General features: G+C 39.3%; 1 protein-coding gene across 2 annotated transcripts in view; it reads right to left on the bottom strand.

The window, feature by feature from the left end:
• Nucleotides 1-17,055, bottom strand: part of ROS1 (ROS proto-oncogene 1, receptor tyrosine kinase) — a 112,255-nt gene that overhangs the window by 82,629 nt on the left and 12,571 nt on the right. For both annotated transcript variants that reach the window (XM_060168411.1, XM_060168410.1), the window contains exons 4-8: nt 15,894-15,920; nt 11,089-11,149; nt 4,192-4,340; nt 3,394-3,532; nt 501-702 (exon numbers count right to left, since the gene is read on the bottom strand). In XM_060168411.1, coding sequence (XP_060024394.1) covers nt 501-702; nt 3,394-3,532; nt 4,192-4,340; nt 11,089-11,149; nt 15,894-15,920 — 578 coding nt within the window. The remainder of the gene's footprint in view (nt 1-500; nt 703-3,393; nt 3,533-4,191; nt 4,341-11,088; nt 11,150-15,893; nt 15,921-17,055) is intronic.

The following is a 17,055-nucleotide window of genomic DNA, read 5'->3' as shown; positions in this document are numbered from 1 at the left end:
TTATCTCTGAATATAATAGAAATACTTACAAATGTTTTTGTTCAGGATGGTGTAATCTAATAAGCATAAAAACTTGAGGAAAACCACAGTAACTTAAACCAACAGCACAAAGCCAATGCGACTTCTCAAAATACATTTAAACTATTTTTTAGCCCTATTTCTTAAATAATATCATGCCTGTACCCATGCTGGTTACTATTTTTAAATTTTATATTAGAGTATAGTTGATTTATAATATTGTGTTAGATTCAGGTCTACAGCAAAGCAACTTAGTTATACATATACATATATCTATTCTTTTTCAGATTCTTTTCCCATATAGGTTAGTACATAGTATAGAGTTCCCTGTGCTGTACAGTAGGTCCTTGTTGGTTATCTATTTTATATATAGTAGTGTGTATATGTTAATCCGAAACTCCTAATTTATCCCTCCCCCACCCCCCCCCCACCTTTCCCCTTTGCATGCTAGTTACATTTTTCCTGCACCACTTAATTCTTACCTGTAGGTGGTATTTGGTAGAGTGGAGTAAAACTGGAAACTGGTTCTCTGTGTCCCTGAATCTAACTTTTGATTTTTATTAATCAGCCTTAAGTTATAACCCAAAATAGGTCCACCTGGGAATTGAGGTGGAGCCCAACTGATTTCCACCGTGTCTGGACTGGAGCTTTCAATATTTTTAATGAGAGGAGCAGTTTCAGGAACTGGAAGAGATAATGGTGACATCATGAGCAGAAAATATACAGTGAAAAATGTAAAAATGTAAATAGGATAGGAAAAAAATGTTGTTTTTTTGAAAACAGCATAAATGAAGTATTTTTGTTAATATTCACAGAAGTGATAGAAAGAAGATAGTAATATATCTATGAGCTGCAATTCTTGATCCCTAAATGATACCAGTTAACTACTTTCCTAAGGGACTCTTTCAAATGTTATTTTCCTCAGTTCTAATTTATGCCATAAAATTAAATGTGGAAGTATGCAAATTGGATAAATGTTCTAGAAAAAAAGTGGTCAAAAATCTCCAGAGACCTAAACAAGTTGAAACGTGGGATGGAACCAGGTTAGGGAGGAGAAGAGAATCTGTAATAAACTGGAGTCAATGATTAACACAAGTTAAAAGAAATAAGTCCTGGGGCCTATTCCCTCACTAGAGTGCTGTGGCCGGACTAGTTCCAGCTAAAGATATGGATTTAGATAAGCCTGAATTAGAACAGTCTGCTTCACTTTTGCTGGCATCAGCTCTGCTGACCTAGACTGTACTTTCCTCCCCCAGCTCCCAAGGTCCCCTGGAATCCAGGCTTTCTGTGCCTTAGCAACATCCCTTCCCTTGTGAAGGATGAAAGGAGCATGCATTCTCTAATTAAGCACTCACCCACAGACTTTAGGAGCTACCCAAGTGACAAAGAACAGAAAGGAAAACAAATGATCTAACAGCCTATCTTCCACCCATGTCTCCACCTGCTTTCCATACCCCCCACGCCCTGAAACCACACCCTTTTATTTCGTCTTTCCATAGAAAGACAGACTGATGTCACTTTGCTCTTCAGTAGTCTCTTTGCCTCGGAACAATTTTGGCAGGTGCTCTGCGTCACCCCTGACCCTTTAGAGTGGGGAGAGAAGAGACAGTTCAGCCCTCGCATTGGCTGCATTTTAAAAAGGCTTTTTAATTGATCTCTCAGCCTTTCTCTGATACAGTTCCTCCCCAACTCTCAGACTGAGCTTTAGCAAACACAAATACCATCACATCGCTCCTCTTCTCCATGCACTCAGTCACCCTGGTGAACAGGGAAGTAGGAATCATCTCCCAGTGAATCAGAATCAGGATGTCAGAAAAACTAATTCTTCAGGGTCAGTGCCCAGACAGACATGATCTGCTCCACTTCAAGCATGTAGATGTCCCATGGTGAACTGTGATTATTGTCCAAATCGCCCCCACAAAAATTGTCCCTGAAAAGGCTGGTCAGGTTAGGCAAGGTAACCATTCCACCTGATTAAGAAATTATCTTCATAAAGGCCCCAATTAAAAGGCAGTAATACCATCTAAAAATCATATATTTCCCATAGCTAAAAAAGAAAAGAATCATGAAGTGATGTAACATGAAACAGATAACTTTATAAGTTTTGATGTGGCTAAAAAAAGTGAGATAGAATTGAGGCATGAGATGCTATCCATGGAAAAGACCCTCAGTACGAGGACTGGAACACCTGGAGGGTATGTGGGCTTGCATATCCAGAGAAACGCCCGGAAATGGAAAGCAAAATTTGCCTTCTTCATTATTTTGATTTGACTAGCCTTGGGCCCTGGACCACGGTATGTCTCCAGCACTGGAAAATGTTCCAACACTATTGGAGTACATGAGGCATTGCTTTGAATGAAGAAGGATCCACGTATTCTACTCGGATCTGGAACCTTTCGAATATGACCCTAGACCAGTGTCTGACCTGAGGTCCCAAGGATAGTCAGGGAATAGTCAGCAGAGGTGCCACACATACCCTAAAAAACATACCCCAAGAAGAGAGCACTAATCAGAGAAGAGGGAAAATGCCCCAACCAGCTTCATCCGCTATCTAGCTATGCTTCTGGCCAAGGCCTAGTTCACAGGGAAGGTCTCTGCACACAGCTGAATCTCCAGAACGAGGGGTAGGGACACATAACGTCTGGCTTGGAATAAGTCCTCCCACGTCCCCTCAGCTAACTCTAAGGGTGAGAGCACCAGGCAACTCTCCCTGAGTGTCTGCCCCAGGCATTCACCTCCCTCAAAGGCTCTAGGCTTGAATCCTTTTCCTGGTATGGAAGTCACATCTTTGAAAGAAGAAATCAGAAAATGCCCCAATATATGTACTATTTTTAAAAATCGTCTCTAATCAAATGTTAAAGTATTATAATAACCTCCCAGCTGATCTCACTACCTCTGTACATTCCAGTCTCTCTCATTCCTTCAATCCATTCCATGTGTAGTGGCCAAAATTATCTTTTTAAGGAGTATTCAAATCAACTACTCCTCTTCTTCAAAACCTTCCATAATTTCTGACTGCTAAGTGAGGCTTATTCTGACCACCTTCTTTAATACACTCCCCATTTCTAAAGGACAGACCCTGCTCGAAACGTTCCTCTTACCGTAGCACCCCGTATCTTCCTACTTACAATATACTTTCCTTATTTATTAGGTTTACTGCTTGGAGTATTTCTTTTCCACCAGAATGGGTATTTTTGTTTTGATCACAGAAGTACGGTGAGCACCTAGAACACTATTTGGCACCTAGCTAGGTACTCCCTTGTTGGATGGGTCTATTAATGAAGGAATAAATTTATTTCATTGTTTAAAATAAAATGAACTAACCAAAGCTTTGGAATAATCCCTGATTTCTTAAGCAACGTGTGCATGCCATACCTCCATAAGGATGAGTCCTATAACTGGGACTTGGAGGGGAATACAGCTGCAGCTGGGCTGTGAAGATCCAAACCACTCGAAAAATATATTCAGTGAAGGGATGCAAGGGCTCTACCACATAGGAGAGCTTGGACACGGCCTAAATCAACAAGAGATCAAAATCAGCATTTATGGAATAGCCACCGTATATTGTAACTCAAGAGCACAGATTCGTTTGTAGATGATGGATGGCCTTCTGGATATGGAGTGACCCAAGGCCTGCCAGACCAGTTGAAATGGAGGCCTGGAGCTCAGAGCTGAGCCATCCCGACATCAGTCAGCATAATTCACGCCAAAATTCTTTCCTTCTTCAAAACTGCAAAATTATGGATTCAATTATATGGCATTAACCTCAAGGCTTTACTTTACTTTTCCATGTTAATATACTTGGTGTCTTTGGACTATTTTTCTCTGAACATGATTTCCTAAAAGGGAGCATCCTGGATGACCTCCCTGCCCTCCACCCTAGTTGGAATCATTTTCAATGGGGTGGGCAGATAAAGACCAATGATATAAGTAGTTGGTTATGTGATGCTGTGCTGAAGGAATAATATATATGTCCAATAATAAATTTTCCTTAAAAATAAAAGGTTTAGCATAAAAAGTAGCAGAGATTAAAGTTCATCTAATCCAACCACTCATTTTACGTTTGAATCTTCTCTAGAATGTCTTTTCACCTATAATTATATGTAGTAATTTGGCACTTTTAATAATTTGAAGAAAAAGTCTCCGTTTAGGCACATGGGCAGCAGTTCATACCTCAGTGTAAGTCCAGCTTCCAGGCAGTTGTGCATATTTCCACTGAATGATGTATTTTACTCCAGAGATGTTGGCCGATTTCCATCGTAATGTCACACTGTGGCTTCCAATGGAAGAAGCAAATGGTGCAGTGGGGAGGTCTGTATTTTCTGGGGAGAAAACAAGATTTCATTCACCATGTCCCCTGTCTGTCAAAGCAGGAGAGAGTGTCCCTGCTTCATCTAGTGCCCTTAGCACCCTCTTGCCACAATTATTCACCTGAACAATAACTGATGCACATATTCAAGTGATTTATTTTTTTAAATCAGCCAGTCTGTCTGGCAGCTTTTTTCTCCCATAGAATGCACTTATCTTTTTTTTTTTTTTTTTTTTTTTTGGCAGTACGCAGGCCTCTCACTGTTGTGGCCTCTCCCGTTGCGGAGCACAGGCTCCGGACGCGCAGGCTCAGCGGCCATGGCTCACGGGCCCAGCCGCTCCGCGGCATGTGGGATCTTCCCGGACCGGGGCACGAACCTGTGTCCCCTGCATCGGCAGGTGGACTCTCAACCACTGCGCCACCAGGGAAGCCCCGAACGCACTTATCTTTGACGATAGATTTTTTACAAGCAAGCAACATGGAGTGTTCTGAGACTGTCCAGTTTTCTCTTGTGATACCACTTCTATATAGGCTAGAAGGGTGGGTACCAAGGGTGTGTCTGGGGCAACAGAACCATCCACTACCCCAGGACATGTATCTCAAGATATATTTTAATTTTACACTATACGTCTACAGTTGTTGCCCATTTTGTCAACACATTATTTTTATATGTGCAAGTAGTTGTCTGTACTCCAAAGGATTCTATATTCTGCTGTTTTTTATTGTGAAATATTTCATGACTTTTAAACAGTAGCAACATTACAATTGGTACACACAGTTATTGGTGCTACTTCCCAGGCCCTGTGTGAGGGGTTAGAATTCTGAATGGTATGTACCACTGGGATGAAATTATTTTACTTTACTTTTTCTATTTTCCAAAATCGTGACTAATTTAATGCATTAGCTTGCTTTTTCCCCAGAATTTTTTATTGTGGTAAAATACACATGGCATAAAATTTACTATCTTAACTATTTTTAAGTGTACAGTTCCGTGGTATTAAGTACATTTGTATTCTCGTACAACCATCACGACCGTCCATCTCCAGAACTCTTTTCATCTTGCAAAACTGAAACTAACCATTAAATAATAACTCCCCATTCCCCCTCTCCCTCCCCCTTCCCTAGGCAACCACCATTCTACTTTCTGTCTCTATAATTTTAAGTACTCTAAATACCTCATATAAGTGGAATCAAACAGTATTTGTCTTATTGTGACTGGCTTGTTTCACTTAGCATAATGTCCTCAAAATTTATTCCTGCTGTGGCATATGTCAGAATTTCCTTCCTTTTTAAGTCTGAATAATATCCCATTGTATGTGTATATTGCATTTTGCTAATCCATTCATCTGTCAGTGGACATTTGGGCTGCTTCCATGTTTTAGCTATTGTGAATTCAATATTTGAGTATAATAGGGGTGTATAAATATCTTTTGAGATCCTGCTTTCAATTCTTTTGAGTATATACCCCCAAAGTGGAATTGCCAGATCATGCAGTAATTCTGTCTTTAATTTTTTGGTTTTTTCCACAGGAGTTATACCATTTTACATCCCCATCAACAGTGCACAGCATTCCAATTTCTCCACATCCTCGTCAACACTTTTACTTTTCTGGGATTTTTTGCTTTTTTTTTTTTTTTTTTTTCCTTGAAGTGGTATTTCATTGTAGGTTTGACTTGCATTTCTCTAACGATTAGTAATGTTGAGCATCTTTTCATGTGCTCTTTGGCCATTTGTATATCTTCTTTGTAGAAATGTCTAAGTCCTTTGCCCATTTTTTAATTGGATTGTTTGGGGGTTTTGTTGTTGAGTTTTAGGAGTTTTCTGTATATTCTTGATATTAATCCCTTATCAGATATGTGATTTGCAAATACTCTCTCCTATTCTATTGGTTGCTTTTCTTACTCTGTTGATAGTGTGCTTAAATTTTTTTAATTTTCATGAAGTTCAATTTGTCTATTTTTTCTTTTGTTACCTATGCCTTTCGTGTCATATCCAAATAATCATTGCCAAATCCAATGTTGTGAAGCTTTTGCCCTATGTTTTCTTCTAAGATTTTTATAGTGTCAGGTCTTACATTTAAATCATGGATCCATTTTGAGTTATTTATTTATTTTGGGGGTGCTGCATTGGGTCTTTGTTGATGCACATGGGCTTTCTTTAGTTGCAGTGAGCAGGGGCTACTCTTCGTTGTGGTGCGTGGGCTTCTCATTGTGGTGGCTTCTCTTGTTGTGGACCACAGGCTCTAGGCGCACAGTTTTCAGTAGTTGTGGCACGCGGGCTCAGTAGTTGTGGCTCGAGGGATCTAGAGCACAGGCTCAGTAGTTGTGGCGCATGGGCTTGGTTGCTCTGCAGCATGTGGGATCTTCCTGGACCAGGGCTTGAACCCGTGTCCCCTGCATCGGTAGGTGGATTCTTAACCACAGCGCCACTAGGGAAGTCCCCATTTTGAGTTAATTTTTGTATATGATGTTTTATAAGGATCCAACTTAAATCTTTTGTATGTTGATATTCAGTTTTCTAGGACTATTTGCTGAAAAGACTGCCTTCTCCCCCATTGAATGGTCTTGGCACCCTTGTCAAAAATCATTTAACCATATATATAAGGATTTATTTCTGAATTCTAGTCTACTGATCTATATGTCTGTCTTTATGCCAGTACCACAGTATTTTTTTTTTTTTTAGTACCACAGTATTTTGATTACTGTAGGTTTGTAGTAAGTTTGAAATCAGGAAGTATGAATCCTCCAGCTTTGTTCTTCTTTTCAGCATTTGGGGTGCTTTGAGATTCCATATAAATTGTAGGATGGGTCTTTCCATCTCATGCAAAAGATCTGCAAAAACATCTTTGGAATTCTGGTACAGATTGCATTAAATCTGTAGATTGTTTTGGTAATATTGACATCTTGACAATATACCAGGTCTTTCAACCAATGAATAAGGATGTCTTTCCATTTATTTGTCTTCTTTAATTTGTTTCAGAAATGTTTTGTAGTTTTCACTTTACAAGTCATTCACCTCCTTGGTTAAGTTAATTTCTAAGTGTTTTTATTCTTTTTGATGCTATTGTAAATGAAATTGTTTTCTTAATTTCCTTTTCAGATGGTTCATTATTAGTGTATAGAAATGCAATTGATTTTCAAGTGTTAATTTTGTATCTGCTATTTTGCCAAATTTGTTTATTAGTTCTAACATGGAATTTTGTGGTATCTTTAGAGTTTTCTGCATATAAGATCATAATATCTGCAAACAAAGAGAAGTTTTACTTCCTCCTTTCAAATTTGGATGGCTTTTATTGGAGCCATCAAATTTGGTTGCCTTTTTCTTGCCTGATTGCTCTGGCTAGGATATCCAGTACTATACAGAAGTGGCAAAAGCAGGCATCTTTGCCTACACTTAGAGGATAAGTTTTATTTATAGAAAAGGAATCACTACTCTGGTTCAGAAAAGATGGTAAATTTTTTTAAGGAGCTTAAAATGATTAAATACAAATTCCCATGACCGCTTTCCAGTTAAAGGAAATGTTGACACAATTCTAATCACTATAGATACTGAATCTGAACTAATTAAAGTCCATACTACAAAAATACTCTGTGACCCAGAAAAAATAAAGCCACTGTCATCTGAGAGTTTAGCCCACAGAGTGGCTTCACACAACCCTTCTCTGCTTATTCTTCCATTTAGGGTTCACTTTTGGATACTATAACTATACAGGCAAAGCACAGTTCCATTTTTCCCTTTTTATAGTGTGAGATGCTTAACAGCAGGGATTGGAATAGCTGTGGGATACCTTGAAGAGGAGTCCAGTGATGGAGTGGTCAGCAGAGCAAGGAAGAAGAACCAGGAGACATCAGAAAAGATGTAAGTTAAGAACTGGGCAGAAGGGGCCAGAGTTATATAAGTACAAGTAAATGGAAATTTCATAGCTAAATACAGACATATGTTTCAAAGCCATGGTGATGCATATGGAAAAATAGAGATAAGGTAGGTTTATTCTAAAATATCGAGACAAGAGTGAACCAAATGAGAAAGAGGAAGCTAGGGACTTCCCTGGTGGCACGGCGGTTAAGAATCCGCCTGCCAATACAGGGGACATGGGTTTGAGCCCTGGTCCGGGAAGATCCCACATGCTGCGGAGCAACTAAGCCCTTGCACCACAACTACTGAGCCTGTGCTCTAGAGCCCGTGAGCCACAACTACTGAGCCGCGTGCCACAGCTACTGAAGCCTGTGCACCTGGAGTCCGCAACAAGAGAAGCCACCACAATGAGAAACCTGTGTACCGCAACGAAGAGTAGCCCCCGCTCGCCGCAACTAAATAAAGCCCACACACAGCAACACCCAATGCAGCCAAAAATAGATAAATAAATGAATAAATTTATAAAAATAAAATTTAAAAAAAGGAAGAGAAGCTAAACTGAGCTATATACTGCTTTCAATATATAGCAGAGTGGCTAAGAATAGGCTCTGGAATGAGATAACTGGGTTAAAATTCAAGTTACATCCTTCTCTGGCTATGCAGCGCCAAGTAAGTATTTACATTCGTGCCTTATTTTTCTCATCTGTAAAATGAGGAGGATAATAGTGTTTATACCTCTGAGGACAAAAAAGAGCTAAAACCTATAAATTACTTAGAACTGTGCCTGACTCATAAATGCCTAATAACTAATAGCTATTTTTATTTCAATATATTATTAGCTGTTATCATCCCCACCATGAGGAAAAGGGGAGGATGGAGGGTTTCTAAAATAAAATAATGTAGCAGATCCGCAGATAAATGGACCAGTACCAGATGTGTTAAAGACAAACAGGGTCTTAAGTACATGGGTGAAAAGACTCATCAGAACAAACTAAACATAAGGTCTGTAAGCACAAATGCCATATATGTAAACTTGGTACATCTCAGTTAGTGGTACATAGACATTGATAGCCAAATGAAAAATATAAAATAAAGCACTGATTACACTTGTACTCTAACAGAATTGTATAATTAAGTTGGTAGTATAATTTTAGAATATGAGAAAAGGATATAAATCAAAGTTTCCCAAACTCTCTCAGTTCTGGCATCTTTAATATATTAGTAATTTTTGGGCTTCCCTGGTGGCGCAGTGGTTGAGAGTCCTCCTGCCGATGCTGGGGACACGGGTTCATGCCCCGATCCAGGAAGATCCCACATGCCGCGGAGCGGCTGGGCCCATGAGCCATGGCCGGTGAGCCCACGCGTCTGGAGCCTGTGCTCCGCAACGGGAGAGGCCACAGCCTTGAGAGGCCCGCGTACCGCAAATATATATATATTAGTAATTTTTTCATGACCCACTAGAACAAAAGAATCACCTAAACAGTTCCATTTATTAAGTATTATAACTTGAGTATGCGTGTCCTATCAACTTAGTAGATGATTGGGGAAAAAACACAAATTGAAAGACAAAATAATATATTTATTTCATTCCTAGATAAAAATGATTTCATACTACTTGAATCTGTGTGCCTACTGGGCACTGCACAACTTCTCAAATATTCTAATCAGACTGGACACCTCCATCCTTATTTCCTTTTCCTCGTTGTATTCCTCATGGTATTTGCTTTTTAACACAGCAACACCAAAAACGCAGGATTGTAAAGATATGATAGCATAGAAAAGAATGTAGTGCAATCCATTGTTTATACCATCACTTACCTCTGGCTAGTAGTTCCTGTGATGTCCAACAGACATCGACTACCCTTGTGTTTCCCTCAATGTTTAAAATGCCCCCACACCTCCCTGTGAGGTAGATGTGATGCCCTGGGGAACCTCAGTGCACAGTTTGGAAACCACAGAATATAAATTTTATCCACAACTAACTCCCCCTACACAGAAGGTAAAAAATGTAATACCGCTACCCCTCCACAGAAATGTCAAGGAGGGTCTTTTGTGGGACATTAAAGGGCAGAAGCAAATCAGGATAGGAAGGCAAGATCCACCTTCCAATTTCCATCAGCCACTGAGAGCAAGGAGCAAGCCACTGAAACAAGGACTACAACTTATGGAAGAACCAATCATCTCTTATTCTGGAAGGAGCTGTCTATCTCCCAGTGGGAGGAAACACTGGGGAATTCTGGAAAAGTTAACTGCTAACGTATAGGCTATAATTTATCAAAGCGTTGGTCCTTCAGAAACCACTAGAGAATTAACACACTTGGGCAAAGTCACTTAGAGACACCCAACCTGCTCTGAAATAAGTCAGAGGGAGCTGGAAACCCAAGTTCCCTACTTACTCAAAATTTAACACTGAGAAGGATAACTTCCATACATTGTGCAAATTTCCCAATGTCTTGTAGGGAGCCATAACTATAGTAGGTACTTGATTGAATAACTGTTAGCTGAGTAATGAAATGTGCATTAAATAAAATACTTCTACACTTTCAGTTCATTAAAACAGTGGCATTTCTTGACATCAAGTTGCTCAGGATTCACATTGGTCTCTCTCGTTAAGACAGAAGTAATTGCATCCACTGAACTGCGGGCAAAATCTCAAGTTCTAAACATGTCATGTGCTGTTTCCTCTATTTTGCTCTGAAAGAAGAGTTTTGCTGAGTCTCTGTCAAAATGGCTTCCACATTTGAAGTTATCAAAAAATATATATATTCAATAATATATATATATATAGATCATACTGAGACATAGAAGTCTAGATATTTTAAGAGGTGGCTCATTACCCCTACATTAGCACAGGTCCCTGGAGTAGTGTAAATTATTTTCAATAACAGTTGGTTGTGTCTGCTTACCTAGCACTTCCTCTTCATATGCACCTTCCCCGCTGCTGCAGCCGACCTCACAGGATTCTCGCTATGGAAGACAGGTAGCATGCCAGTCAGCACAGCCTTTGTACTGCTTTTCTGATAAGCTTCAAGTAAATTTTGAAATATGAATGCCTGATATATAAGCATACATGTATATCAAGTATTTCGGCTGTAATAAGTATTAAGTTCCCATTTGCTAGTGGGATTAGAACAACACTTCTCAATCTTTTTTGACCGTGTCCCAAATTCCAAAATACATTTAACAAAACAACTTCGTACACACATACATGTTGGGAAAAAAAAGATTCTTGAAATGGTATTTTTTCCCTGTTTTAACAGTTTTATTGAAATATATTTTACATAACCATAAAATTCGCCCATTTAAAGCACATAGTTCAGTGGTTTTTAGTATATTCAAAGATTTGTACAATCATCACTACAATCTAATTTTAGAATATTTTCATCCCCAAAAGGAATCCTGACCTGTGATGCAATCTTATATGTTCTATTCTATGTCATTTTATTGTGATTGTTTATTCAGTAAATTGATTTCATGACCCTCTAATGGGTGACACCCCACAATGTGACAAAATACTGAGCTCAACAATGCAATTATATGTTTGCCATCTTAGTCAAAGGTTTAGTGAGTTAATAACCTAAAGCTCTAGCCTAAAGTTATGCCTATTTATTTTATATATCCATGTCTCCCTTGAAAGATTAAAAATGGACTATAAACTTTTTTTTTGGACTATAAACTTTATAGTAACTAAACATTTCAATGGTTGTCTTAATGCCAACGTTAAATTTTAAGGTCTACGAAAACCTAATGATGATTAACATGTTTATCTCATTAACAGAAAACATAGAAAACATTTTGGTGACTGAGAGATAAATTTCCTGCAACTTTTAGCAGGTGCATTAACAATAGTTAATGGGGGGGGAACTTGGAGAAAAGGCACACATTGTAAAACTACAACACAATCATGATCAATCTTCCTGTTCTCACTCAGTTTACAATACCTAGGACAACATGCTGTTGTTTCTCATGATAATAGTGGAAACCATGACACAATGCATTTACTCTGAACATCCAGGTAGAGAAGGGCTGTAATTTGCAAATACTTAGCTGTCCCACGTTTGATCTGTGCACTCAGAGGAAGTGGAGCCTGATAAGCCTAGTTTTGCTTAGTTAAGGATTAATTTAAATACTTCAGTTTGGGCTCAGGGTTATTTAACTTAAGGGTTTAGTATACTTTTCACATCTTCTTTGCAGGTTTCAGTAAAATACATTCAACACATTCATCAACTGCAGAGAATAAATTTACCAATTGGGAGCAAAATTATCATTAACATAGGATTTTCTTTTCAAGAAAGAAAACTGAGGAAGAAGAAAGGAGATGGAATAATGTTTATTTGGAAATGTAGCTAGTCCTGACCTAAGAGTTTAAATGTTTCATTTAAGCTCGTATTTTTTTCCAGCTTTTTTGAGATAAATGATTACCACCAAAGCATTAGCTAACACCTTCATCCCATCATATAATTACCATTTCTTTTCTGTGATAAGATCAGCTCTTTAGCAGCATTCAAGTACATAACACAGTGTTATTAGCTATAATCACCGTGCTGTACATTAGATCCCTAGAACCTGTTAATCTTATAACTAGAAGTTTGTACTCCAAGGAGTTTAAATGTTTTCTCAAGTGGAGGCAAAAGCTGTTGATTAGGATTTCCTTCTCTCTCTCTGTCTCTCTCTCTCTCTCTCTCTCTCTCTCTCTCTCTCTCTCTCTCTCTCTCTCTCTCTCCCCCTCTCTGTGCCTTCCTCTCTCTCTCTCTAATCTAACATTAGACTTCAAATGAAATTATCCACTGTTTCTCAAGCTCAAGTTGCCTGGAGAGAATCTAAAGGAATTCGGATTTAAGAAATTCACAGAGTCTGAGCTCACAGCCCCTGGATGGGGCGTTTATACAGCATATTCCAGGCTACTGAGCTGCCATTCCCACTGCAGAAGCCAAGTTCATACCTCCCAGGGGCTGCATCAGTTTGCTGTCTCTGTTCTCACAGCAGTAGGACCATTTTTACCATCATCCCTCTGGCTCCGTGCTTGTGTTTCCCAGACTGGCACACCTGCTGTCGGTGCCTTTTCTTATTCCTGCAGCACAAGGAGGACATGCCCCACCATCCTCCTGGGATGCCTCTACTGCAGAGTCTCTACACCCATTGTGGCTTCATCTCCTAAAAAATCATTCATTCACTCATCAAAAAATATTTATTGATACCTTTTATATGCCAAGCACTGTTTTAGGTTTTAAGGGTATGGCAATGAATAAGACAGGCAAGCTCCCTGACTTCATGGAATTTACATTCTCTTAGAAGGGAAGAGACAATAATGGAGTAACAAACTTAAAAGATAAAATATGCTCAGATGTGAAAAGTGCTATGAGGAAAATAAAACAAGTCAAAGGCAGACGGCATGACCAGACAGGAAGGGGACTAACTTTAGTGAGGGGACTCAGGAAGAACCATGCAGAGGTGACCCCCAAGGCAAGACCTGAGTGATTAGAAGGAGCTGGCCTTGCAAAAGTCTCGGCAAGGGCAAACAGCCTGAGGCAGGCATGTGCCACATATACTCAGAGAAGAGGCAAAGGCCAGTGTGGCCAGTACAGAGCACAAGGAAGAGGGGGCAAGATGAGGCAGGGGCGTCAGCAAACACTGGCAGTCTGTATTTTTTCTCAAATGGCAATGAGAAGCCACAAAAAGGTTTTTAGAACCTTTTAGATTAGGATAATCTAATTTGTGTTCTTCAGGGATAAGCCACCTTACTTGCTAACATCATTTTCCAAGTTATACTTTGCTAAGCTACCAGTTGTAAAACTATTCCCTCCAAGGAACATGTGGGCAGATTCCAAGCTTCCTAGGTTGAAGCTTTGATGGTTGAGGAGTTTGATTTCCTAAAGGTATGAGCAGCTGAGTTTAAAATATCTCTCTCGGGACTTCCCTGGTGGTCCAGTGGCTAAGACTATGTGCTCCCAATGCAGGAGGACCGCGTTCGATCCCTGGTCAGAGAACTAGATCCCACATGTTGCAACTAAGACCCGGTGCAACCAAATTAATTAATTAATTAGTTAAATATCTCTATGTTTATTTCTACCTCCACCTATATTGAGCATGTATTACTGTTCAGTTCTACATTATTTAACATATAAAATAGCAAAATATAATAGAAAAGAATAGAATAATTATATATTACAATAGAGAGAAAAGATGTACATTACATAAGCACAGACAACTGGGCAGCATACTGATGAACAGGGAACTACCACACTGGAAACCCAGTCCTGGGCTGCTTCAATGCTTGAGACACTTTAACTCTCTCTGGATTCTAAACACAATCCTCCAGGGACTGTTTTTTTGGCTGCTTTTATTGTGGTCACATAAGAGAGTTCTCAGGCAGTCTTTTTTTTTTTTAATCTCAATCAGGAAAGAACATTCATTATCTATTTACATACGGGGCAAATTTTCTTCTCTGTTTTATCTCTTCTTACCCAACTCAATCACCATCCACTCCCAAGGAAAAATCACTCAGGAACAGGGTTGCCGCAGACTATTGAGAAGATATTCCAATTTACTTTTTTGTTTTTACTTTATTTTCCACTCAAAGGAAATTTTTCTATTTTACTAATGAATGACAATCTTTGTTTCTTCCTCAGGCAAGATAGGATAGTTCTGTTCTCTGGTTTCAAGGACATTTTAAATAGAATACAGCATAGATGTTAAAGTGAGAAATAATGCCGTTTCATCATAAATACTTATTGTCAAATAAACTAAAATGAATTCTGAAGGGTATTGAATCCAGGACAGGAAAGTTTAGTTGAAGGAGACTGAGTAGGAAAAGATCAAAATCCCAAGGTCTTTCTGAAGGAAGAAGAAAGTCAAGAGCAGGAGAGGGAGCTCCTAGGGTGAGGGAGACTGGGGGCAGGGATGGCGGGGAGGCGTTGATAAGAAGAGACCTGGGCACCAGAGTCTGCACAAGGTCCCTTATTGTCATAGCAAGAAGTAAATTAATTAGTTAAAATTAAAAATTTAAAAAGCTGTGTTTCAAATTGTTGTTGAAAGAGTTCACTGAATAAGGAAGAAAATTGTAACTAAAGGGATCTCTCCTTTTTTTTTTTTAACATCTTATTGGAGTGTAATTGCTTTACAATGGTGTGTTAGTTTCTGCTTTATAACAAAGTGAATCAGCTATACATATACATATGTTCCCATATCTCTTCCCTCTTGCGTCTCCCTCCCACCCTCCCTATCCCTTTGTCACAAAGCACTGAGCTGATCTCCCTGTGTAAAGGGATCTCTTCTAATGCACTGTATTAATGATAGCGCATAGGCTTTGTGGGGAAGAAATGAAATCAGCAGAGATGAGGGTAGTCCTCCAAGTGCCTTTTCCTCTCTTCCTGCCACCCTCTCTCACCCAGGCTTCAAGAATCAGAACCTTTCAAACCAGATTAGAGCAATAGACATGTATATATGTGAATGTGTGTGTGTGCATACACACATCTATGTACATTCATATATGCATTTTATGTATGCACATAGATATATAAAGCACAGCAAATACTTATGTCAAAATGGAATTATACATTTTTATAGCCAGAGTAGAGCACTCCCAGGAAGAACATTTCTGTGCATTAAGAATGACTCACTTTTCTTCATTCTTATTTTAACAGCTTCTTAAGGACAAGAGAGAAAGACATAGGGTTTAATGACATGTTTTCTGTAAGCGACTGACACTCACCTCACAAACAGCAGCATAGGTATCATTCTGCATAGAAAGAAAAGGGAAGTAAAATTATTGAAAAGCTCTAAAGTTGTAAATAATTTTAATGACACTTAGCTAGGCATTTCTTCCAAATTAATTTCTTGCTCCACCACTGACAAAATAATCAATAAAAATATATCAGAAGCAAGGGAGCCCATAGATGGGCCTTCCATCCAGGAAGGCTGCTGTACAAACAGCTATAAAAATTATGCTGTTTGCATCATTGGAGAAACAGGGTTGCATGATGTCTACTAAAAAATCCCAGTCAGTTAAGAGGTAATCTGTCATGGACCAGGTTAGAGAATGAAGGGGTGTTGGCAGGTGCCCGGGGAGACAGAACCTGAAATGAAAACCACCAACAGCTCTGGCTAGGAAAGGCCGGCGGGTTCCTCTGCCCAGACAGGCTGCTTCAGCGTCCACTCTGCTTCCTGGACTGTTACTGGCAACAAATGGTACTTCCCATTCACTCACTCAGCAAGTGCGATCTGAGCACCTGCTACGAGCCCCTCACTGTGTTCAGCGCAAGGGACACAGTGTGAACAAGACAGAGAGGATCCTGCCTTGATGGGATTACATGTCGGCAAAAGATACTAAACACATAACTAGACAAATAATGATTTAAATTGACATTTGGACAAAGTGCTACCAAGGAGAAGGAAAAGTGTGTTTAGAGTGTGTAATAATTCCCAAGTGCAGACAGCATCTGCTCCATCTTTTGGTAAATTCCATTCTATGAAGCACACAGTCACAAGCATGAGAGTAGGCATTAAGTGACTCCCATAGCGGAGATCTGTGAAGACACACTATATAAGAAAAGCTATAAGGACTGTACATAAGGAGATGTTAATGACGGATTTAACTCTCAATGCTATAATTTGAGTCATTAATAGAAAATGATATTACCTAAAGTTATCATGATCCTAACTGATTTAATCTCTGACTTGAACAACCTGAACAAAGCGACCCATTTTTTCTTTTTTTTAATATATTTATTTATTTATTTTTGGCTGCATTGGGTCTTCATTGCTGTGTGTGGGCTTTTCTCTAGTTGCGGCGAGCGAGGGCTGCTCTTTGTTGTGGTGTGCGGGCTTCTCATTGCAGTGTCTTCTCTTATTGCGCAGCACAGGTTCTAGGCACA

This window comes from Lagenorhynchus albirostris, chromosome 12 (assembly GCF_949774975.1).
Source record: "Lagenorhynchus albirostris chromosome 12, mLagAlb1.1, whole genome shotgun sequence".
NCBI classification, from domain to species: domain Eukaryota; kingdom Metazoa; phylum Chordata; class Mammalia; order Artiodactyla; family Delphinidae; genus Lagenorhynchus; species Lagenorhynchus albirostris.
Note: the sequence above shows the minus strand (reverse complement) of the source record. Positions and strands in the feature narration are given on the sequence as shown.